At 36.1% G+C, this 27,365-nt stretch overlaps 1 protein-coding gene across 1 annotated transcript in view; it reads left to right on the forward strand.

The window, feature by feature from the left end:
• LOC150079586 (uncharacterized) overlaps positions 1-27,365 on the forward strand; it is a 1,000,533-nt gene that overhangs the window by 874,363 nt on the left and 98,805 nt on the right. The window contains exon 18 of the mRNA XM_090383129.1: positions 4,465-4,548. Within this exon, the coding sequence (XP_090239255.1) occupies positions 4,465-4,548 (84 nt within the window). The remainder of the gene's footprint in view (positions 1-4,464; positions 4,549-27,365) is intronic.

Consider the following 27,365-nt stretch of genomic DNA (forward strand, 5'->3'; position numbering starts at 1 on the left):
TTATGAACTATGTACAGCAAAATCCAACAAAAAAATAAACAAATATTTTACGAAATAATTCTTAAAAGTGTATTAATATATTGTGCGCATTATGTAAGTAGTAATATGTATATATTAATAAATTAATTGTTTTAAAATGTTAGAAAATTTATTCATTCCCACTTATTTCTGATTTATTTCCCATCTTTTACTATATTTCTGAATGTTGAATTAGTATTTTTCATTGTTGAAACCATCATATTTCTTTATAACAGAAACTTCTGTTTAACAAATTTTTTCAAGTGAATGATTGATTTAGTTATATAAAGGTCCGACTGTATTTAACTATCAAATCATACAAATATAATAAAATCATCCACTTGTTATTAAAGCATTATGAATGAAGCAAAGAAGAGCAAATATCAACCACACTGATATAATGCATAAAAAAATTGCTACAAATTCTCCATTACATAAGTTACTATAAAATGAAGATTTATGTAGTTGATTTGTAGACAGTTTTTTCTTTTCTGTCAAAATTTTTGTGCATCACATTGGTATGAATGATGTTATATAGAAGTAGTGCAGTTATCTACCCAACGTGCCTACCCTTTTTTTTTTTTTTTTTTTTCACAAACACATCAAACTTCTTAGTTTGTTTTAATATGCCATGTTCTTTACATTTTCATTTCTATAGTATTTCCATTTAACTTTCCATAAACAGGAGCTTTCTGTATACAATTTGATAACCATTGCAATAAATTCTTTAGAAAAATTTTATCAGTATTGCACAAACTTAAAACAAGGCATGGTTTGGGCATTATATAATAACATGCGTAATAACATGCAATTTTCTATCAGTTCTGTTTTTAAATTATTTTAATTTTCTTTTTCTTTTCCACCTTTTATACTACAGATAGATTGTATTTAAACTCGATTGCTACATCTAATAATACTTGGTATGCGTAGTCGCTCCAATCCATATTTCCCTTTTGAGGGCATGTCAATGTGTGTTTTTATCACTCTCAATATGTGCTACTAGTTATACACTGCCTCATTGTCATAGCCAGTTAGATATTAGCAAAACTCTGATTTAGTTGGAAGTTTTCTTCTGATTTTTGGTCAAGTTTATTAGGCATATTTTTTTAATATGCGAATATATTATTTTTTTTTTCTCCAATTAAAAAACTATTGAATTTAATATATGCTTAAAAGCCAATAGTTTTTTAATTGGAGAAAAAAAAATAATATATTCGCATATATATTGGGTAGATAACGGCACTACTTCTCTATAACACCATTCAGTTTGAGCACGTTTTGTGGGTTTTTTTTTTTTTTTTACTTTCAGAATAGGCAATATGGGCCAACATCCCAAATCCAAACATTTAAAAATTTTTTTGACAAAACTAATATTTCAGTTTGGTGTGAAACGTGTTCTTTGAGTAGCACTACTGAAGACAAACTGGTTCTCCAAATACAGTTATATTTAAATTAAATGTTATTTAGCTAAAATGTAGCTCAGTTTGCAGTGTACATTCTAATAATTTTATATTTTGCAGCCAGTATATTTTTTTTGCTTTAATTAAACTTTAATTGAGTCTCCAAACTCTCAAAAGAAAGTCTGCTGCTCACCAAATTAAGTTCACAGTTAATCAGACATATTTGTACTTTTATTCTGCATTCAGTCAGCTCAGCACACAATCACTTGTGCAACAAATACAACTGTGTGTTTTTGTTTTTTTGTTTTTTTACTGTACATGTAAACAATTACTGAAAAGTTTGCTGTGGAGCCATCAATGTTGTGCTTCTGATCAGTTCACCATCCATCAGATTGTAACATTCATAATGTCTCTGTATTTGTTTATTTATTGGTCTTTAATAATTTATTAATAGAAAAGGTAGCCTTTAATAATTTGACAGGTGGTATTTTGGCTCATATTTATAGACTTCTGACTACAGGCAGCACAAGTTTGAGCACAAATTGCCATCACATTCATTTATTTTATTTGAAAATAAAATTTTATTAATGTTAATTTTTACTAATTTGTTATTTTATATTAATTAAACCTTTATTTTTTTCTGAATTGGGGAAGGTTATCATCCCTGGGCTGTATTGTATAATTTGTGCTAAAATTGAAAAACCCACGTGTTTTATTATGGTTGTATATGCTACTTTTGCCTTACTAAAATATTAAATATAGCTATTTAATATTTTAGATATACTATTTAATATTTTAGATATTAATATTTTAATATATTAAATATAGCTATTTAATATTTTAGTAAGTAAAACAGGTAAGTGTGTACTGCATTAAAGCTATCTGAAAGCAAAAGAGTAGAACTGTATGCCACTTTCCAATGGTTTGGTCCCCTATAATCAAGTTAAACAACTCTTCCCAAACCCTAAAATCCAGACCCAAAGATGAATTTTGATTTTGAGACCTGAAAAGTAGCCAATTTTATTTAGTTAGTGGGATTGTTTGGGATCTAATTGTACCAAATCTCCTCTGCATACCAATAAACTAATTAAAATACTTCACATGGAAAGTGTCTTCATTAAATCTCTTACTTATTAGCATTGGTAGACGCATATGATGCAAGAAAGCAAGCTTATATAGCATCACCCAAAAAAAAAAAAAAAAAAAAATTCCCATTTCATCCATCCATTCACTCCATACATTTCTCCACTTCTTCCTTGAATTTATTTAAGCTATCAACTTCCACAACAACAGATGGATGTTTGTTCAAGCAATCAACCATCTGCTGGCTAAAGGCAAATTTCTGCACATGTATTCTACAACTGTCTTTCCTCAATTTGAATTTATGTCCCCTCAGGCGACTAATCTGGGCAAGAGGAAGAATCCCATCAGCATTGAGCCTGCTCAATCCATTCAAGGCCTTATACACCTCAATCAGATCACCTCGCAGGTGCCTAGTCTCCAGACGCTGCAATTTGTAGAACTTAAGCCTTTCTTCATAAGAGAACCCCTTTGTTCCCCTTACCAGTCTTGTTGCCCTTCTCTGTACATTTTCTAGCAACTCTACATCCTTCCTAAAATGAGGCATTCGTGACCTGAATGCAGTACTCAAGGCTGCAATGCTTCTTTAACCAGTGACTCCATTATTTTCCCTGGAACAGAAGTCAAACTAACAGGTCTGTAATTACTTGTGTCACCCTTTGATCCCCCTTTGTGAATTGGAGATACAATTCACAAAGGGGTAATTGGAGATACATTTGCACATCTCCAGTCCGTAGGGACTTCCCCTGTGTCCAAGGATGCTCTCATAATTTTATGGCTAAGGGTTTGCTTAGTTCCTTTGCCACCTGCATTAATATAACTGAATAAATCCCATTCACCCCAGGTGCCTTTCTTATGTTTAATTTCAACAATTTCTCCTGCACTTTGCTCTCAGTTATTACAAAATCACTTAGTTCCCTGTTTTAGTTTGATAAATATCAGGCCGTCTCCTCATGTATGAATGTAGATGCAGAATACTAAGTTTGACAGCTAACTGAGAATGATCATCTACAGTCAAACCTTTGATATCAAGTGGACCAATATGATTCATCCCCTTCCTTTTAGAGTTTATATAAGTAAATAAGTCTTTGCTGTTTTTCTTTGCAACCTTTGCCACAAAGATTTCTCATAATCTGCCTTCGCTTGCCTAACCTCCTTTGTGACTTGATTACAGATGGGCTTATATCTACTATATTCTTCTGTGTTGCCTGATAATTTATATGCATCCCATGCCTTTTATCTTCTATGCCACAGGTCTCATTAGTTCATCTAACATTCATTTGGGCCTAAACCTAGAACAGTATTTCTTAGTTGGAACATAAAGCCTAGTAGCTGCCAAGATTACTTCCTTGAATAGTTCCCATTTAGAATTTGCTGTTGGTAACATCATCAGTTGTTCCCACTGTATAGAATTTAAAAAATCTCTGAGACCAATGTAGTCACCTTTATGAAAGCAAAAACCCTTCCCTTTACACCTGATGGTTGTTACATCTGTAAGTAAATCCCATATCAGTACAGTGTGATCACTACCACCTAGTGTTTCCTTTATCTGTAAATTCTTAATGCATGAATAATCACTGCTGATAATCAGATCGAGAATGTTACTCCCTCTGGTTGCCTCTCTAACATGCTGCTATAGAAAACAATCATGCAATAAATGCACAAAAGCCTTGCTAGCGTGCGGGTGACCAATCCACAAGTTCCAGTCTTGTGGATTAGTCACAAAATCCCCCATTATAAGTCACTGACTTACTGATCCACTCTATTTCTCTGTATAAAACACACATGGAACTCTGTATAAAATCACTTGTGGAGTATTACTAAGAGTTTAATTAACACATCTCGCGTGTAATTTTGTGTTTTGCTTTTTAAAAGCACATCTTGTTTTTAAAAAATAAAAATCAAAGCACATTTTAAATAAATGCAATTGAATTCTAAATTAACAGGCTCCATTTTTATATTTTAGATTTTTAAAGGAAGAACCTGAGAGGCTTGAAACCGCATTAAGACGCTGCAAAAAACTGACTGGCACTTTGGTCACACTTAAGCGGTAATATTCTGTTTCATACTTTTTTCCCTTATATATATATATATATATATATATATTTTTTTTTTTTTTTTGAAAAATATTTCACTTACTTGAACAAATAAAGTGAAAGGGTGAAGTTGGTAAAGTAACTGCCAAATAACGTATACCGTAAATTTTATATTACTGATGGTTTTCTATTTCATATATATGTAATTATGAATAATTAAATATGAATTCTGAAATTTGTTTCTTAATTAGTCTCTTATTTCTGAACAAAATACTTAAGCTCCTTATCTTAAAAATACAGTAGTTTTGTTTTATATATATATAAAAAAAATTGGATAACATATAACCTTCACCTTTAGAGATGAAGATTCATATTTGTAGCCATAAGATCTTACAACTTTAGACCAGTAATCTAGAAGAGTGTTGGAAAATTTATTATGTTCCTTCACCTGTAGCAGAGCAGTGTGTTGTTTCAAAGTGAAGATCTCAGATGCCTTGTGTCTACAAATTCTGCATTCTCCAAGTTGTCATAACTGAAATAAAATTGATTTATTAGTTAGATGTTAAATTGGACATATTTCTATCAATTTAGTCTTATTTATGTTTTTATTATTATTAGTGGTCCTGAATAAAATACTCAATTATAATAGTTCCAATAATATATTGCACATACACGTCCACACTCTTTTATCTTTATCACTTCCACTAACAGTGAAAAATTTTACACCTTTATATACTAAAACGCTTATAGCCATATCAATGCAGAAGTTAATGTAGTGCCAACTTTATTTTCCTTTCTTTAGTTTCACTTCAGGAAAGAAACAAATTAACTCAATAATTTACATATCATAGTTAATGTGTCATATATAGAAATATAAATGAAACCTGAAACTTTGTTTTAGGAATAACTTAAAAATTTTTAAATTTTCAGTTATTTATTTATTTATTATTTATTTTAATAGTTTCATTTAGTTCTAAAGTTATGTTAAAATTTAGACTTTATTGAACTATAGTTTATAGATCACTTATGAACATTCATTTGTATGGCACTAACTGACTAATCAGGTTCTATATTAGTTTATTAAAAGATAGCTGAGCCAGAAATATTTGTATAGAAAAATGATAATAATGTATCCTATGAGGCTTAAGTCATAATCACATTTATTCTGCACTGTGCACTACACCCTTTTCAGTATAGCACATGGTGAAAACAAGATATGTTCAAAGCAGGACAGGTTTAAGAATGTACTGGCAATAGCAGAGATATCACAAACAAGCAGAATGAGTCATAGCAATGTGTGTATAGCATTTCAAAGAGGTTTAATCATTGGTTCTATATTAGCAATCTACATGTGATAGCCACATATTTCTGTCTTGGAAAATCAACAGTAGCTGATGTAGCAGAAGATGAGAAAATTAGAACAATGTTGGAATGCACAGTCAGTAGGCCAAAAAAATTGACAGATAGGAATTGTCATTTCCTTGAAGAAAGTGGTGAAAGCAAATTGAGTGATATCCTTAAAAAATGTTAATTTGAAATTCTAGATGTTCACTCCTAGGAGTGCCCATAAGTGTATTCACAGTCTGTAGGGAGCTGCACTGCACACTGCATTAATTTTTGTGGCACATTTTCTATTCACAAGCCCCACATCATGCCAACAAATTATAGATGTTTACAGTGGTGCTTGGACCATTGAACATTGGAAACAGGGCCAATTGAGCGTAGGTCACATTACATAGTTTTCAGATTAGGCAACCAAGAATGTCTGAGGAATATCGCCTACCACAGTGTAGTAGCCCACAGTGAAGTTCAGAGGAGCTTTGGTCGTGGTCTGAGGCTGCTTCTTGTGGTTTGGACATTGTACCATGGGTTATATAGCCAAAACTATCAGTGCCAACATACACTCTGACAGTTCTCTAGGAATGGTCCTCCCCATGTTAGCATGACATTGCTCCATCCCATCATAATGAGCAATGTAAGAAACCTGGTTTGAAGAAAACCAAATCCAGTAACTCGCCCGGCCTGCCCAGAGGTCAGACCTAATCTGATTGAATATCCCTGGGATATACTGAAATACTGTATCAGGATGTGGCAAATACATTTGCCTTCAGCAACTGTGCCGAAGGAGAATGGGCAAATTCCTGATGCTTGCTACAAGAAGCTGGCCACAGGTATTCAGTGATGAATTGATGCTGTCATTAGAGAAATGATGTGCCTCCACCTTATTAATTTGCTCATTAAACCTTTTGTTTTTCCAAAAATGATGGTATGCAAATACTTATGGTTGACTAGTGTATATTTATCAGAATCTTCCCCACAAATGCATATCAATATTACCTTGTAAAAATCATTTATGAATTGAAATCAGTTCTTAAAAAAAAAAAAAAAAAAAAATATATATATATATAGTCCATTCCGGTTATTTGGGACACATCGAGACTGGTGCATTTTGGCCCGATTAAGCGGCTGCCCCAATTATTCGAAGTTTCACGTAAACAGTTAAAAATACAATGTACCCCCCCCCTTTACAATTGGTTCACTGTACAATCAAATTACGTTACGACAAACTCACCATAGTAAAGTACCGTTCACTATACGATGTGTAGTAAGCACCGGTCATTGTGATCACGTTTGTGAATTGAATTTTAATTCTATTAAATAGTGATTCTAATCAGTGAAAATAGGAGGAATATTATCCACAGGCTATAAAAGTAAAGATATATTAAGCACAAATTTACCCTTTATTACCTTACCAATTAAAAAATTAAATCATACATGAAAATCGGAAGAATATACGTGATAATCAGAATAATTAATACGTACTGTAATGTGTACATACGAACTAGTTGACATTTCTGTTCACTGACATTTGTGGGTGGTGGTTAAAATTTAAAACGGTAAAAAGATAAGCAATCAATAACAAAGAACACGGCACACACAAATTGCAAGTAACACGATATGCATGAGTGAGAACGGAGTAACGAGTTACAAAGCTTTAAAAATAGGAATGAGGAGAAGATTCTGAAAATTAATTTTTTTATGTGATTTAAGATTTCATGGAAGTGTAAACACATTTCACCATAATAACCCACAATTCCAGCTGTCGGTATTATCGCAAATTCAGTAAGATCGAGTTTACTGTCCGTTTATGATAGATTTCACTAACAGAAAAGCCCAATAAACAGGTGACTGCTAATTGTTTTTATTGTTTTATGGTTGTGACCTCCAGAATTTTGACCGAACCACGTGGTGCCATCAGAGACAATCGTAGGGTAATCTCCAGTGCTGCAGTCTCCTGCCCTGATTAAACGGCATGCTGTCCCAATTAAGCGAAGTAAACCCTGGCTATTTTCTCCATTGGTTTCTGTTTTTTAAGGTTTGCCCCAAATAAACAGCTGCCCCGATTAACCGGTGGCCCAAATAACTGAAATCCACTGTGTGTATATATATATATATATATATACACAGGGTGTCTCAAAAATACACAACATAACTTCAGGAATGAGTTCCTCATATGTAGACAATAAAAATATTTTATATCAACACAGTTCCGGAAATGCTTGGTTCCCGTGTTTTTAAGGTCTGTCTATGACACTTAACTGTTCACATCACCTTATAGTAATTGTTCAAAATGTCCACCTTCTGCCTGAACATGACATTCCTGGCATGTTTCGTATTGTCTCACAACCTGCCACAATTTGATTGTGGAGAGTTTCGACATCAGCTACCAGAGTCAAATACACCAATAACTTTAAATGGCTCACAAGAAGAAATCTAGTGGGTTTAAATCAGTGAGCGTGGAGGCCAGGCATTTGGTATTTGGTATGTTGAGGGTCTAGCGGCTCCTGGGATTTCTCCCATCTCCGCGGTGTTCTCTGTATCGAGTGACAGTACCCTGTCAAGCCAGAGATTTAAAGTGAGTGAATTGTGTATAGTGTAGTCTGTTGTGCCCATTGTTCATCTGGCTTATTGGCCATTGGGCCCCTGATGGGACCCGACGTTGCCCATACCGTGCCACGTGGAGGCTAGCCAGGTGTTACCAGTAAGGAATCAGTACTCTGGCAGGTACTGCCACCTACTTTCCTCAGATTTCAGTGGCTAGGACCTAAAAAAAAAAAAAATCGCTTTAATCGCTGTTGGTGCTTTTGTTTGGTCATAGAGATTTGCCTTAAGAGCGAGAAGGGATCATACGCTGGATGAGTTTTATTTTTGGCCGAAAAGGGTCGGGCAAGCAATTTTGGTGTAGTTACTATTTGACATGTGGGGCTGTGCACTGTGAAGGTAAACAGATTTGGGTGGGGAAAAGGAAGGCTGGAGGGCAGAAAAGGAAGAAATGGACCGATAGAGAAGGTGGCTCCCAATTGTTCAGTGGATGTGCCCATGCCACACCAGAGGGAACGTGGGTTTTGCAGGGAGAGGAAGGGACAGGGGTGTCCCCTGCCGGGAAAAGGAGATAAAGCAAGCCCAGAAAGGTGTCGGACCTGGGTTTCCATTTGGCTAGTTGGCAGCAAGGCTGCAATCTAAGTCATTCACTTTGACTCTCCAGGTGGTGGACTTAGTCTCGGCAGAGGCCAGGATGCGTCACCTGCAATTGACAGGCCAGCTACATCTAGGTCCCAGTGTTTGGTCGCATCCAGTAGGACTCAGTTGTCTTTCAGTTGCTGTAGGTTGTCCCCACCACTTGTGTTCAAGTCCTGTAGTCACTCAGCTGGTCGTCAATGGCCAATTGTGTTCTTTGTGTCCATCGGTGGTCCAAAGTCTGAAGTTTGTTTCAGGGTGGTGGAAGTGCTCTTTGCCTCGCGAAGAGATTTTGAGCGAAAAGCGTGAAAGCCTTATAGTTTTCTTCTTCCTGCAGCACTATGTCCTCCTGATTTCTAAGGATGGAGCGTACTTTGGTAAACAGCAGGCCATGGAGGTGTTCATATATATTACATTCGTAGAGCAGGTCCTCCCAAATTTCTTCTTGTCTGCATTTACAGTGCACTATGTTCGAGATTCCAAAATTGTGTAGCTTCTTCCTGAAGGAGCCATGCCCTGTCAGCAGGTAAGCGGTATGAAATCCAGGAGAGTACCAGGTCGGGGAAATAGGGTAAACACGTCCAATGTCTGGTATGAAGCTTCTAGTTATGCGGCCTTTAGTGGAGTCATTCCACCGATTCTGCCAGACTGTTCTCATGTGGTCTGTAAGACGTCTTTTTTCCTGTGGTCTAGTCAGAGTTGGGTCCGTAGTGTATCCCAAATGTGTGATTACCCTTCCTTTGGCTTGTTGGTGCAGCAGCCCACGGCCGACAATCTCCAAGTCCAGAGGGAGACATCCCGCAAGGACCTGGAGAGCATGGATGCTCACCGTGCAGCATGCTCTGGTTGTTGTGAGGAGATTTATTCGATGGATGGTTTCCAGTTTCCTTCTGTTAACAGCAGTGCTTGCCTTAGCGTACCAAGCTCCCACTGCATAAGCCAGTGCAGGGATGAAGAATGCCTTGTAGAGGATGGCGAGTGCCCTCTTCTTCTTCAGACCCCAGTCTCTGCGTGTAACTCTAGCGAATAGGCCGGAATATTTCCTGAATTTTACTCTGAGGTAACTAAGATGCGGTGTGAAGTTTAGGTGTCTATCAAGGATAATGCCAAGATACTTGACTTCTGTTTGGAGTTTAATGGTTGTTCCATTTATCTTGATCTGGGGAGGCCTCCTGGGGTCAAGGGAGCCCTTGAGGAGTATTGAATGTTTTTTCCGGTGAGATGTTCAGTAGGTTCCCATTGGCCATCCTTGCAGAACAGAAATGGCATGATTTGCATAGGTCTCCAGCTGTGTCCTGCTATTAGTCTGCAGCATCAGTATAAGATCATCAGCGTATGCCTGCATTCTTATATTAGGGATTTCCATATTGAGAAACTCATCCAGCACAAGAGTCAACAGAAGGAGCCCCAGAACTGATCCCTGGGGGCAGCCTCTGTGGACCTGCCTGGAGAGAGTGGCAAAGGGAGTAGTCACTGTAATCCTTCTGTCTTCCAAGTATGATCTAAGGCAGCAGAACAGGTTGCCTGGAATTTGGGCGCGCCGAAGTCTGGCCAGGATTCCAGGCCCCCAGAGAGAATCAAAAGTGCCAGTCTATTGATATCAGGAGAAAATACTTCATGTTGCAGTTTTTTGCTGCCTCAATTATGTTTTCCAAAGCATCTGCCGCTGCGGGCTAGGTGGCTGAAATGTGCGGGAGCGCCATCGTGCACGAAATGTGCTTATTGAAGAATGATCAGTGGTGCATCGTCCAAGAAATCAGGCATGTTGTTTTCCAGAAAGTTTCTGTATGCCTGCCCTGTGAGTTTGTTTGGAAGTACATGGGGCCCAAATAACTTATCACCAAAAACACCCACCCGGACTTTGAGGCTGAACCACTTTTGGTGATGTGATGGAAGAATTGCATGTGGGTTTTTCTCAGCCCATACATGCTGATTGTAAAAATTTTGGATTCTGTCTTGTGTGAACTGTGCTTCATCTGTAAATATCACTAAGGCAGAAAAGTGAGGAGTTGTACCACACTGCTGCAAGAACCACTGGCAGAGCATTACTCACACAGGGTAATCTGCTAGTGACAAGGCCTGTACCCGTTGCAGATGGCAAGGATACAGTTGGTGTTCTTGCAACACTCTCCAAATAGTCGAATGTTGAACAGCCAGTTGCATTGCTATTCTGCGTGTGGTGATTCCAGGAGTGGCATGCACAACATCCAAAATCTCCTCCTCTACGTCAGGAGTCGTAGATTTTGGTCGTCCTCTGTTGGCAGCACGAGATGTAACGGTCCCATGTTCACAAAGGCGGCAATGGATACCTTCAAACATTTTCCTGTCTGGACATCTTCGTTCTGGGAACCTTTCGTGGTACAAATGACGAGCCTCCATAGCATTGCCGTCCACCAAACCATACATAAAGTGCATGTCTGCTTGCTCCTGATCGGAATGGAAAACTACCAGATTCTATCAGTACCTTGTGATGAAGGAAATCACCTGCGGGAGATAAGACATTCCAGTTAATAACTCGGGAACCAAGCATTTCCGGAACTATGTTGATATAAAATATTTTTATTGTCTACATATGAGGAACTCATTCCTGAAGTTATGCCATATATTTTTGAGACATCCTGTATATATATATATATATATCAAATCAGTTTTAATAGATATCCTTGTAAAGTAATATAACCAAACTATTTCTATCAAATTAATTATAGCAAGAACTGATTAATGCCATCTATAAATGACTAGATAAAACATTACATCAGTCTTAATTATATATTGGTATTGAATAAGTGCCTTTAATATGATGTGTTTAGTTTTAGATAGGTACTTAGCTGCAACCCAAAATTAGCCATAACCGGTCAAAGTTATGGCTAATTTTGGGTTGCAGATAAGTACCTATCTAAAACTAAACACATCATATTAAAGGCACTTATTCAAAATTAGCCATAACTGGTCAAAGTTATGGCTAATTTTGGGTTGCAGCTAAGTACCTATCTAAAACTAAACACATCATATTAAAGGCACTTATTCAATACCAATATATATATATATATATTTAAAAACAAGCACTGCCTTTTAAGTCTAAAAATTAGATTGTTGTTCTTTCTGGGAAAAAAATGGGGATGGTGGATTAAAGTGGTAGTTGCTCTTGACATTTCAAAAGTGTTTGATTGGGTTTGACATAAAGGCCTAAGCAAGCTCCCATGGTCTGTCTTCCTTTTGCAATTGGGTTACCAGTTGTTCTCTTTGGCCACTAGTCTCAATAATGAACAGAAACATTTACAAATATGATTATGTCTGCTGCATCTAGCATGATATGAAAAGGAAAGAAATTACTTATTGGACTACACAGTAACTGTGGGTAAGACACAGATTATAGGCATTTTGAAGTAGAGAGAAAGTGACATGAAGTGCAGTGGAATTACCAGTCATCAGCTTGATATTCGTGACTTTCAAAAAGTACTAGGAAGATTATGCTCGTGCTGTTTTTTTGACTTAGAGATGGCTGCTGTGCCATTTCTTGTATAGAAGCAAAACAGTCACCTTGCAAAATTACACACAAAAATTCTAAATGTTGATCTGCAAAATGACACCAAAACAAAAAACACAGACTTCTGAATGATGATATAATTTTTTTACATGACAATGCATGACCACACATGTTTCAACACACCATGGACGTAATCCAGAAAGTACACTGGGAAAGTGAATAAGCATCTTCTATACAGTCCCTGAACTTGCCTTGCAATTTTCATGTTTCTGGAACACTGAAAAATACTTATCTTGATCGTGTCATTGATTCCACCCAGATGATGAGAAAAGCTATCAAATGGTGGTGCCAACAGCAACCAAAACACTGAAAAACAGCATATAAAAAAATCTGGTATGCAGATAGAATAAGTGCTTAAAACTGCTGGAGATTTTTTTGCAAAATAAATGATTTTTATTGTCAAATATTAGTGGTCCAGTTGATAATGTTTTCCAGTTTGAGCACTGAATAAGATTAAAGTAATGTGTGATTTGCTTCACAGTATAGAGGTGTATATGCTTTCAGTTTGTGCCACTGTAGCTATGTACAAAAATGATATATTTGCACTACTTATATGATAATCATTAATTTTAGCTAATCCAGTAGCTAATTTCATCTACGCAACTTGAAGCTTTTGCCCCGAAATGCTACATAATTCAAATTACTACACATCATTAGGCATCTCTCATATTGTGAAGTTATACTTCACAACCGCCTTGCAATCATTGCAACACCAGGGTGCCTGCCCACCCACCGAAGAGGAGCCAATCATCTCTGAAATGGTGCCATCTGGGTGGTGGCATCCACTGAGAATAAGTAACAATAGTCTTCTCCTATGGTGAAGAGTTACTTATTCGAGGTAGTGCAATATCATGACAACTTGTTGTGAAGGTATTCACAACAAGTTGTCATGATGTCATGATTTGCACTAACTTGTAAGCATGTTAACTCACTACACAGCTTGAGGCTTTTGCCCTAAAATGCGACGTAATTTCAAACTAATCCTTCATATAAATGATACAGTCATTCCAAATTTTCTGTCATCGTGTGTAACTTGTCAAATTTAAAGGATAAAAGAATAGCGTCAGCTTGATGACAATATAACAATAACATAATGAGCAGTGGGCCCAATTCTGATTTTGTGGATCATTAGAATTTGGGAAACCATCTGTCTATTCAGAAAATTTAAATCCATTTCAGTAGTCTACCAAAAGGACAATAAAAAAATCTGAAAGGCAAGAAAAGAAAAGAAAGTTCATTTTAACTTGCTTTGTGATTCACTGTACCTAGAGGACCACTGTTTCCAGTTTAAATGAAGTTTTAAATTTATGTTAATCAACTATTAAAAAATTTATGAAGACTAGAAAATACATTGATAACACAGTAAGAAAAGAAAGGTGGAAGGACATCAATATATTTCATCATAATTAGGGAAGACTTCTGAGATTTTGTGACTTATGATTTGGGTAAAGAATGAAAAGTTTAGCATCAGTTGAAGTTAAATACTGAAAAATGGATGTTTATTTGCAGCCAGCAGAAATTACCATAAGTAAATGCTGTGCTCTTATTAATCAAAATGGGACAAACTTCCATGATAAATGGCATCGCCAAAAGGCTATTCTATTGTTTGTTTAGAAATAGAAGACACTGCTTTTACAGCCTGTTTCAATACTTACTTGTCCATTATCAGATAGCTGGCAATCTCAATTGAAATTCTTTGGCCACAGAATATGCATGAGGACAAGATAGTCCTCAATTACTAATTTATTAGACCATAAATCTTTTCTCTATTAAAATATTCAATTATAGGATTTTTCTTAATTGATTGTTTTTGGAACATCACTGTTTGTTAGATAGTCCTTATATCAAAAAGCAGAGTTTTATGTTTATTTATGTAAACAGGAAAAAACACAAAATGCATAGAATATACAATACAGAATAAAAATAATCATAATGATTATACTGTACAAATAAGAGTACAAGAATGGGTCAATCATAAAGTTGCCCATAAATTCAATATTTATATATATTTTTTGTACAGAGTGGCTGATAATGCAATTAGTACAGTGTAACTATATAAATGATAAAGTCACACACTAGGTTATTTCCACTTTGACCAAAAGTTAAAAAAGTCTGAAATTTTTGTAAGAGGGTCACAATTGAAATAATAATATGCAAAAACCTGTTTAGTGGATTATTTTTCATTTTGGTCCTATAAATTATTTTATAGAGTATTTTCAGTCTAATATTCTTACTAGATGTGTAATGAAACTAACTAATGCTTGCTTTTAAATTTATATTGTAAAAGCCTAAATTATATTGTAACTTGTGTTTAATAAAACAAATGGATAGATGGTAATTACTAAAAGTTTTGAGAATCAGCAATTGAAGGTAAGTATTTTTCATATCTTTCAAGAAACACTTGTCTTAGAGATCTCAAATTTTGGTCTGCAGCTTTTTATAGTGGTGCCTAAGAATGTACTCTAGATGCAGAACTGTCCATGAAGATTTAATTTTAATTGACAAACTTAGCAATCAGGCTGTTCCTTTCAGTTAAAAATCTTGAATGTTTTTTTTTTTTTTTTTTTTTTGTCAAGAATAAGAATTCTTTTTGAATTCAGTCTATAAGATAAATCATATATCTTATATGGTCTGATATCCTTTAACTTTCACACCTAGTTTCAAACAGCTTACGTGTTTCTTTAATTTCATTTTCTTCACAGAACATTTTTTTAAAATTTTGATCGAAATGTTGCAGTTTTCTCTCTCTTCCTAGAAAATATGCATTCTCTACTTAAAATTATAGTAATACAAACATAGTAGTCAAAAATTTTCAGTATTTTTGAAAGTCAGCAGAGGATGTGGCATTTTCACCTCTGCACATACACAGACGTATAAATATACATTTGGCTATAAAACCTTTCCCCCTACTTTAAAATATTTATAAGTTAAAATTATAGCCCCCACTGAAGAATGGTTTTTGCATTGTTATTGGGAGTTTTTCTTTTTTAAGAGGAAAACAATTAGTTCAGAAAAGTGGGCAGTACTTGTGCAACTACAGAAAAAGCAAAATGAAAAATTACACACTCAGATATGGAAAAATTTTCATTCTGAGATTGCAATATTTATTAACAATTTACATTTTACAAAATGTTACAGTACAGTATAAACACTTGGTTCTGTGTGTCTCCCTTTATTTTTTGGTAGACAGTGTAATTAGAGAATTGTGTTATCTATAGTCTTGGGCAAAATAATGTGAACAGAGAGATATTTTTCAAAAAGATACATTTATTTCATAGTTCAAGTACAAAAACCAAAGAAATACACTTTTGTAATATGACCTCCTTTAGCCTTTATAATCCTCTTTATTCATTTTGGCATGGAATCAATCAGTTTTTGTCTCGTTTATTTTTAGATCGTGGAATCATACCATAATTCAAACCGATCACAGCACAAACCACCTCTTTCATTGTGTAGTCCAATTTTGTCCTTTCACATAGTCTAGAGAATTGCAATGGCCATTCCAAATACTTTATACTATTTCCTCTAAAATATTGCATGTTATTTTGGATGAATGGCAGGGAACAAGGTCCTGCTGAATAATGGCATTCCCAGTTGCATCTAAGATGGCTAAAATTGGTATGTTTTTGTCACTTTTCATCATCCCATCTGTAGATACAAGGAATCCAGTACCTTGATACAAAAAATCACGATACTGGATCAAAATAATTTTTTAATAGGGTATTTAGTAGTCTACTGCATATGCACTTTTCTCCATCTGTTCTCTTTATAAAGGTTTGATTTCCTGTACCTCAAAATGGCTTTCAACAGAAAAGAACTTTTCTCCAATCTTCTTTAGTGTAGCTTTTATGCCTTTTGTCACAGTTCAGTTTTTTTTTTTCTTCATAGCTTGAGTCAAAAGCTATATTTTGATTTGATTGGCTTATGAGCTCTCCAGCCGACCTCTAAAAGTCTGTGACTGAGTGTTGGAGCATGTATTTTCACCAGTTCCAGCCAAATCCTTTTGTAAGTCAGAACTGGCCAAATCAGGTCTATTTTCCTTCTTCTGATTATATAGGCATCAGTTTTGAGTGTTGTTTTTCTTTTCCATTCACATTGGCCTTTTCTTTGAGGTAACATTGAACCTGTCTGTTTCAGCTTGATTATTTTGTTAACATCTCCCAAACTAACTTTGCACTGTTCTGCTTTCTCCCTCTGAGTAAGTAAAGTATGTTTATATAAATTTACAATCTTAGACCATTTTCTAGGGATGAAATCCATTTCTGCAACGAAAGATGCATGAACACTAAAACTAAATCACTTTTTAGGATTTCTATTTAAAAACACAGCTGTCTGCATAAATCATTCAATTCTTCCTTAAAACATTATAATGGCATCAAGCAATCCTGTAAAGAAACAAATGAAAATACAGTTATAAATAGATGTAATAAGTTTATAAAAGACAATACACCAAAATTCCAATTTTGTTCGCATTAATTTGCACAAGACAAGCTGCCTTGGACATGTTAGTTGAAATGCAGATGACTCACAATGTATTGCATGCTTTAGGTGTGCTGTGGGGATTGAGAAAGCTGTATACAGCTTTATATTTCAAATAAATCCATAAATAAAAAGCTGCAGAGGTGAGGTCAGAAAGATTGGTGTGCCAAGGAGATGCTGAATGTTAACTACTAATGTTCTGCACCAAATGTTTCAAGTCGAGAGGTCTTCACATAACTTTGAACGCAGGATGTTATTCCATTTAATGTTAATATTCATATATTAACATTAAATGAATGTTAAGTCATCAAAAAAAGCAATTCACTTATTATAGGGATAATTTTAGTTTATAAACAGTCAGACATTGGTTTCCATTAATTGTGCATGTTTCCGAACAGCTTGTTGCATTACCCTATTCAGCGAAGAAGGATGTGACAATAAAGGTGTATATAATGCTCCACCATATGGTTACTGAGTGAAGTAGTTCTTCAGTGCTTGTGTGAATATTTACTCTATCCCAATATGCAACTTTTCCTGCTTACTACTAAAGCATTTAATGAAAGAGATTAATTTTTACCTTCAATAAATATAACCAGTAATCAGTCTTCATATTGAGTAACTTGTCAATCATTATCATGCATGATCACAACTTTGATAATCCTGTGGTTCCAACTTAATGGATATTAAATATTTAATCTAAATGGATATCTGTGTAAACTTATCCATAAAGTTTTATGAATGGTTCTTTAGGGAATTCTAGTAACAGCATACACTGGATATTGCCATAACATTGGTTTTGGCTTGCTGATATTGCACTGTTTCTCTAAACTGCTTGCTGTGCAGTTCATCAACAACCACCTCTCGGCTTTGGAGTGGGGAGACTATCTTCTTCAAAATGCTTTAACAAAATTTTAATTTTTCAATATCTTTCCTACAAGCAGTGGTGACTATGAGTAGTGTGAAATAACATTTTATTACTTTCGGTCACCTGTTGCTATTTTTTTTTATTTTAAAAAACTCCCAGGAATATTGAAAACAATGCAAAGTACTATTATTTAGTGGGGTCTATAGACCATGCATGGGAAATCTGTATATAGCTCTATATTTCAAATATATCTGTAGCTTTTGAGTTAGTTTTTTTTTTTTTTTAAGCAAGGGAAAAGACTTTCTTGGTCAGTGTGTCAGATACACTGCTTAATCAATCTGTGTGAGCTGTTCCAGCCTTCATGTGCACTACAATATCCCAAATTGAAAACAAGCAAAAATAGTTTTATGTGCATTTGGGAGGGGAAAGACTTTCCCATAGATTTGCAACGTGTTGCAAGAAGCTTGCTCAGAGGAATACATGTCAGTACTTAAGTCTACAAATGGTTCTTTTCTGGTTCTTCAGTGACTGTAGGCATGTTCTGCTAAACATGTCTACAGTCACTGGAAGATGATGTGTATGAAAGAAGGTTCTGTCAGTTGGTCTTTCGAACAGTGGCAATGGTTCTCCACATTATAAGGAGAAATGTTACTGGAGTGTGCTGTTTGTCAATAATATTGGCAACATTTACTACCATTTAGTTAGTTCCATGACCTAAACTTGTACAGACATTCTGTGCTGCACATTTGTCGTCATTCCTACCAAATTCATATTAAAAGGATTAGGGTTAGATATATTACTAATGTTGCCCCTTAATTGTTTACGAATTCTTGGACAACTTTGTATTCTTGAGGCTATCCCACAGAAATAGTCAAGTTCAATCAATCTAGAGAATGTAGTGAGGATTCAGTTGGACCCATCACTGTCTACTTATATCATCATCATCAGCCATTTTCAATACACGGCAGGATGAAGGCCTCTCCAGCAACTTTCCAGTTCCTTCTGTTTTGTGCAATGGCCATCCATTTACTACCCACAAACTCATGAATTTCATCTGTCCATCTCCATTGTTGTCTTTCTGGTTTTCTCTTATCTCCTCTTGGGTACCATTCGGTTATTTTCTTAGGCCATTTGTCATCATGTCTTCGAGCTATGTGTCCTGCCCAAGACCATTTTAGTTCTTTAGTTTTGATAAGAATGTCCTTTACTTGAGTTTGCTGCCTAAGCCATGTGTTTCTCTTATCTAACAGTCTGATTCCCAATATAATTCATTCCATTCTTCGCTGTGTAGTTCTCAGCTTCTCTTCCATTCTTTTGGTGAGTGCCCAAGTTTCACTTCTATAAGTCATGGTGGGGAGTATACATTGGTTCATTATTTTACGTTTCAGACAAATTAGGATATTGCTCCTCAGTATGTGACTATATTTCCTGATGCTATCCATCCAAAATTTATTCTTCTCTTGACTTCAGACAAATTAGGATAAGTATATGACTCCACCTTTTCAATTACTGCTCTTTCAATCATTATATCCCTTTCTGTGGTATACTTGTTCATCATTACTTTTGTTTTAGCCATATTCATCTTTAGTCCAAAATCCTTACTAACTCTGCCTTACTGACTCAAATTTTCCTCTAATTCTTTGGGATCGTGGCTTATGACCACAATGTCGTCTGCAAATCGTAAATGGTTTAGGTACTCTCCATTCACATTGACTCCCTTTCTGTGACCAGTCTAATCTTCTGAAAGCTTCCTCAAGGGCAGCAGTAAACAACTTCGGAGATATATTCTGTCTCCTTGTCGAACTCCTTTCTCAATTTTAAATTTACTACTGTCTTTATCTAGTCTAATAAAGGAGGTAGCATTCTCATATATTTTCTTCAAAATCATAATATATGGGGTATCTATGCCTTGTCTTTCCAGTGTCCGAAACATTGCCTTATGCTGTATGGAGTCAAATGCCTTTTCATAATCCACAAGTGCCAGGCATAATGGTGTTTTATATTCATTTGCTTTCTCCATTAGGTGTGACGTGATGTGAAGGTGATCCATAGTTGAGAATCCTGTCCTAAAGCCAGCTTGCTCTGTCGGTTGATTCTCATCAAGTATCCTTTCTAATCTGTTAGTAATGATCCTTGTGAACAACTTGTTGATGTGGGATAACAAGCTAATTGGTCTGTAATTTCCAATTTCTGATTTATCTCCTTTCTTATGCAGTAAAACTATGATTCCATTATTCCACTCCTTAGGCGTCAAAGGCACCTCCTTAGCCAGGTGGGCAGGAAGGAGCAGCAGTGCTTAGCACCCGCTTCTTGATTAGACCCGGGTTTGAGCCCCTGCCCACCAGATACAGAGGATGTGGAAAGGTCAGGGAATAACCACCGCATATCCCCGGAGCAATATGGCCTTAGTTGCTAATTCTCCTAAAAATGCACCTCTGTAGCCAGGTGGGAAGGAGCAGCAGTGCGTAGCACATGCTTCTTGATTAGACTGGGGGTCGAGCCTGTCACCACCAAATATGGAGGATGTGGAGGTTAGAGAATGACCACCGCATATCCCGGAGCAATACGGCCTTAGTTGCTAATGCTCCTGAAAACCAAAATAACAAACAAACAGCTCCTGAAAACCAAATAATAACAACAACTTAGGCATCACACCTTTTCTAATGCATTTTGTGAAGAGTCTTGCCAGTTTTTATGTCATGTCTCTTCCTCCCAATTTTAACTCTACAGTAACTTCATCTTCCCCGAGGGCTTTCTGATTCTTTATTTTCTTCAACGCATGTTCTACCTCATCAGGAAGGATATCAGGTATGTTGTATGTGTTACTAATTTGCGATCCACCTTCCCCACTGCTGGCATCATTTCCTTGCTCCTTGTATAACTCTTTATAGCAGTCTTCTGCTATTTGAATTTTGCCTTCTCTGCTGTTTATAAGTACACCATCGCTGTTCTTCAGTTTCAGTATCATTTGTCTTTCTGTATTACTGCTCATGGCTGCTGATTTAAATCCTTTGTTTTCCCTTAATGCTTGTTCTACTTTTCTTGTGTTAAATTTTCTTATGTCCTCTCTGAGTCTCTTTCTAACGGCTTTGCATAACTGAATATACTCATTTTTCTCCCTGTCAGTGTTTTTCTTGCTCTTCATTTGTCATTTTCGGTTCATCATGACAAGTGTTTCTTGACTGATTTTTTTCTTCTTTGAATTTCTTTTTACCTATAGGTTTCTTGGGCTTTATCAGTTTCAGAAAGTTGTAATATTCCTCGTCGATATCTTTGCCCTGAGCAGTCTGCAGAAGCTCAAACTTGTTAAGTTCCAGTGCATACTGCTTTTCTCCTCTTCTGTTATTTTCCTATATATCTACCCATATATTGACCTTCAACCATTCTCAAATATCTATGCCAAAATGTGATGGGGGCATTATCTTTTTAGAAGAAGTTTATATGTTTCAGCAAGTTTAAGTTGTCAAGGTATAAAGTTGATTGAAGCCTGTAACAGAATAAACTAGGAGTGTCCAGTTATATTTTCATCGATGAGTATTGGTCCTGTTTGTCTGAGGCCACAAATATTTCTCTAGTTATTCAGTTTTTTTATTATTATTATTAAATTTCCTTCACTTGTGATATGTAGTTATTCACTTGTTTGACAATCTCTCTCACTCTTGTCTTTCTCTATATCCACCAAGATATAACATTCACAGAAGAAAATGAAGGCAAGGCTTTTGTAAAATTGTTTTTCCCATACTGCATTTCTCTCTCTGTCTCGCATATGCTTCTGTTTCTTTTAGTTTTTTAAGGAGACATTGGACTAATCAGTAATTAGGTAATGATTTTCCCATATGGACTATGTGAATTTTACTAAGTCTGCATTTTCTTGGGGAATGCACGCTGTTACATATTTTGGTTCTGTCACTTTTCAAAATTAATGCCATGTGGGGCTGCTGTTTCACCACAACTTAAAACAAAAATCCTATTAACTATTAGATTAATGTGTGAAAATATGGTTAGAAGTTATGTAATGCCAAACAAACTACTTTAGATGATTCATCTATGATGCTACTAAAACACTGACTGAGATCGATAAAATGCCTCTATTAAAAAAAAAAAAAAAAAAAATACATGTACTGATGTATAAACTGTATATTAAAATAATAATAAAATAAAATAAGATGGTATATAACAAGAATAAAATATAAAATTAAAAGTGCTAAAAAGATATTTAAATCACTAAAAACCACTAAAATAGGAGCTTTCAGCAACAGCAGCCACCTTCATCAGCAATAATGGTTGCAGGTTATCCAACAATCTATATATGTACACATACGCCCCAGCAGGTCCACAACACGAACTATGGCACCTGCACATGGTCCACTTCTCGTGCGTTGGAACTGGAAATTGAACGAACCATTTGTCTCTCCTTAGGATAAGGGCTTCAAAGAGTGGATAAATGCGACAGCCCTTATCCCTATTAAGACTATAGCGTCCAGACAAAAATTTTCCTTAAACTCTCTAGCCATTTCTGGTTCCAAAAGCCATGAGCTCTATCCACAATCATGGCTTCTTTAGCTGTAATGCCATGCCCAGGTTCCCAGGCATGTTCAGCTACAGCTGAACCCACGTAATTGGCTGTCTTGAGGGCCCTATTGTATCCCCCCCAGGGAATCATGCAGCCTGCATATCGTTTCCCCCACAATCCGGACACTCAATTTCATATACAACCCCACTAGTATCAGTACCCGCAATAGGATCTTTGATTGTGGACACTACTGTGTGCAGTCTCCGACCCGGCAACTGCACACAGCGTATCTTACATGAACGTAACATACGGGAAATGGGTTCTGAAATGCTTGGATAGTAGGGAATGTATGCAGTGGCAACAGGTAAAAAGCATCCCTGTGACTGCTACTCATATCTCTTAAACACCCCTCAATAATGCTCTGGGGGTTACCCAGACTGAACTTTTGGCTGAACTTGTATCCCCCGTGGTGGGGCCACTCGGATTACACCATTAAAAACAGCAGGGAATTTGTGCAGTTCGTCCATGCTCAGGAGGTAGAAGAGGGTGAGATTATGGCATCTTTCGATGTCTTTTCTTTGTTCACATGTATACCCATTGAACATGGCTTGGATTGTGTGTGGAAAGCTTTGAGTAGGGATGGTACTTTGAAGGAAAGGACAGCCCAAAGTGGTGAAGACATTTGTGAAGGTGTTAGTTTATGTTTATCTAGTACCACCATGTTATTTCAAAATGTTATGTACCAGCACAGGCCCGGGCAAAGTATGGCCCGCAGGCCGCATGCGGCCCGCCACAAATTTTTGTGCAGCCTGCGATCTTTAATTGTATTTTCGAAAAAAAAGTTTACTTATTTTATGCCTTTTGCGACACCTTTTTGAAAAATAAATCTGTATATGTAATACATTAGAGAATTTGTTGACTTGTAAATTGTTTTATCATCTCTGTATTGTTCAAATTGAGATAGAATTTGAAATTGTGCGTGAACCGGAGCGAGCCAACGGGCGATTTTATAATGGCATAATTCACGATTATGAACTAACCATGCAAAACTACAGTAACAGACAACTGATGATGACGACAACAGCTTTGCTGCGGTGGCGGAGTAATAGGATAGGACTGCCGACCGGCCGCATTTCAATCTGTTTTCTCTGACAGTCATTCCGCAGTTAGTTTTTTTTGCGTTATCTTTGGTTATCATCATGGTGCCAGTAGCAATAAAAATAATATTTACGCCCTTTTAAAAATGAATAAAAAACGAAAAATTCAACAAGAGCATCGTGTCTTCAATGAAGAGTGGAACACAAAATATTTTTTTGCTAACATAAATAACAAGACTATTTGTCTCATCTACTGGGCGAGTGTCTCAGTGTTGAAAGAGTACAATATTAAAAGACATTTCACTACTAAACATTCCAAATATGGTGCCAATTTAACTCCGGAAGCGAGAAGGAAAACTGCTGATGGATTGATTCAAAATTTATCTAGACAACAAAATGTGTTTACGCGGCTAACTAAGGAACAAGAAGCTACTGTAGAGGCAAGTTTTGTTATTTCTCATATAATTGCAAAAAGCAACAAGCCTTTTTCTGATGGAGACTATATTAAAGAATGTATGACTGAAGCTTGTGGAATTATATGTCCGGACATTAAACACAAATTTGAGAATATAAGTTTATCTCGGCGAACCATGGTAAGAAGAACTGAATGTATCGATACAAATTTGAATGAGCAATTATTATCAGTATTAGAATCCATAACGTGGTACTCGATAGCTCTCGACGAAAGTAACGACCAAAAGAATACTGCACAGTTATTAATTTTCATACGTGGATGTACCTCTAATTTTGAAATTATTGAAGAGCTTCTTTCAATGGAATCTCTTAAAGACAAAACAATGGGAGCTGATATATTTGAAAAAGTTGAAAAATGCTTAACAAGATATAATTTACAATGGAACAAAGTGGTAAGCGTAACAACTGACAGAGCACCAAGTTTGACAAGTAAAAACGTTGGAGTGTTAAAGAAAATTCAGGATAAAAGTTTTGAAAATTATCCTGATTATAATTTAATTACAATTCATTGTATTATACATCAACAAGTATTATGTAAAAATGTGTTACAAGTTGAACATGTCACATCTTGTATTATTAAACTAGTAAATTTAATACAATCGAGGGGCCTGAAACACAGACTTGAAGAATTCGTTAATTTTCTTCAAGATATTGAATCCCAATACACAGATATTCCTTATCATAGCCAAATTCGATGGCTTAGCTTAGGAAAAGTTCTTCGACGAGTATGGGATCTTAAAGATGACATCTTTCTATTTTTAAAACTGAAAAATATTATGGACGTTTACCCCGAACATCGTGACACACTTCAATACTTTCAACACCATGTTACAAGGGAAAAATTTATACGCCCATGATATGCTAAAAAGTTTGAATGGATTTCAATTAAAACTTAAAGTTGCTGAAGATTCCAGAAAATAAATTTGAAAAATATTGTGAAATTATCAACGCTTTGAATGACGACTTTTCACAAAGATTTGGCGACTTCCGAAAAATTGAGACACGTTTGGCAATAGTGTGTGATCCATTTTCAGTAGAAATTGATAGTGCACTGAGTGAACTACAACTTCAGATTATAGATCTGCAGTGTGAAACCGATTTAAGAGAATTGCACCGTCGTGAGGAAATCTGTAAATTTTACAATACTCTTAATTCGGACAAATTCGACGAACTTAAAAAGATTTTGCCCTGAAAAATGTTGGTCATTTTTGGATCAACCTACATTTGTGAACAAACATTTTCCATCATGAATCTAAATAAAAATTCTTTACGATCAAGCATCACTGATGAACATTTACAAGCAGTTTTAAGAATCTCAACAACAAAATTAACACCCAAAATTAAAAAAATGTTAAAAGATGTAAAACAGTTCCATTCATCTCATTAAATTCTTGGTTATTAGAGAATAATTTTTTTTATGTTATATTTCTTCTTCGTGATAACAAATAATATATATCTAAAAATAGTATTTTACGTGCAGCCTGCCTTCTTTTTGAATTCCTAATGTGGCCTTCCTTCAGCCAAAAGTTTGCCCAGGCCTGTACCAGCAGGTCTATGGAGTGGCCGTGGGTTCACCTATTAGTGCAATTATAGCCAATTTAGCCACGGAAGAGTTTGAAGACAGGATGTTGGGGAGCTCTAGTCCACCCCAATATCCTGCTGGAAGAGTGGAAGAGGTATGTCGATGACATGTTCACGGTAATACAAAGAGGATATGAAACAGAAATACTTAATTGGTTGAATAACGGTTTGCCATATATTCAGTTTACCTTGGAAGTTGAGTGGGGGGGGCCCTTCCATTCCTAGATGTGCGTATGTACAGAGAAGGCTGACACTTGAAAACTAAGGTTTACAGAAAACCTATGTGTCGTAGCCAATACACACACACACTTTAAAACTGGTCAGCCTGGTTGCCACAAAAATAGTGTGGTTAAGGCCTTAATGGAAAGGGCGGGGTCCCACTGCTCTTCATCTGAGAAGAGGGGCAGTGAGACTAAACGTGTTACGGTTGACCTAGTAACGTGTGGTTACCCCGCAGAGCATTATTGAGGGGTGTTTAAGAGATATGAGTAGCAGTTGCAGGGATGCGTTTACACCTGTTGCCACTGCATACATTCCCTACTATCTGGGCATTTCAGAACCCATTTCCTGTATTTTACGTTCGTGTAAGATATGCTTTGTGCTGCTGCCGGGTCGGAGACTGCACACAGTAGTGTCCGCAATCAAAGATCCTATTGCAGGTAATGACACTAGTGGGGTCGTATATGAAATTGAGTGTCTGGATTGTGGGTAGTGTTATGTGGGGGAGACGAAACGCAGGCTGCATGATCGCCTGGGAGAACACGATAGGGCCCTCAAGATAGCCAATTTCGTGGGTTCAGCCATAGCTCAACATGCCTGGGAAACTGGGCATGGCATTACAGCTAAAAAGCCGTGATTGTGGATAGAGCTCATGGCTTTTGGAACCGGAAATGGCTAGAGGGTTTAGGGAAATGTTCGTCTGGACGCTATAGTCTTAATGGGGATAAGGGCTGTTGCATTCATCCACTCTTTGAAGCCCTTATCCTAAGGAGAGACAAATGGTTTAGAGTGGCTCGTTCAATTTCTGGTTCCAACGCACGAGAAGTGGACCATGTGCAGGTGCCATAGTTCGTGTTGTGGACCTGCTGGGGCATATGTGTACATATATAGATTGTTGGATAACCTGCAACCATTATTGCTGATGAAGGTGGCTGCTGTTGCTGAAAGCTCCTGTTTTAGTGGTTTTTAGTGATTTAAATATCTTTTTAGCACTTTTAATTTTATATTTTATTCTTGTTATATACCATCTTATTTTATTTTATTATTATTTTAATATACAGTTTGACTGTATGGTCAGTACGTGTATTTTTTAATAATTTTTTTTTTAATAAAGACATTTTATCGATTTGAGTCACTGTTTTAGTAGCATCATAGATGAATCATAGAGTTCCTAACTCCAGAGGCCTCTTCAATAAACTACTTTAGGTTACTTTCCTTCACAATGGAATTTTGGCTGCTGCATGAAAATATGAATGCTCGTAGAAGTTACTGTAATGAATAATTTTAAGATATGGAAGGTTGGAGGGGCACATTAATTTAGAAAATATGACAAAATAAGCCAAACTGTTAATTCCAGAAGGGCTTTAACCAAAAGCAGAATCATATATTACACATTAAAACTAAAAATTTAACAAACACATACGCTTCAAGTGAGACCAGTATGATGGACACTACATTATCATGTGATAGACACTGCATTATCACGGTTTTAGATAAGCAACTGCTCCCAGTTCATTAATTATGAAAAGCCAACAGCA

Source organism: Mastigoproctus giganteus, chromosome 10, assembly GCF_048544385.1.
Source record: "Mastigoproctus giganteus isolate SK-2022 chromosome 10, ASM4854438v1, whole genome shotgun sequence".
Taxonomy (NCBI): Eukaryota; Metazoa; Arthropoda; class Arachnida; order Uropygi; family Thelyphonidae; genus Mastigoproctus; species Mastigoproctus giganteus.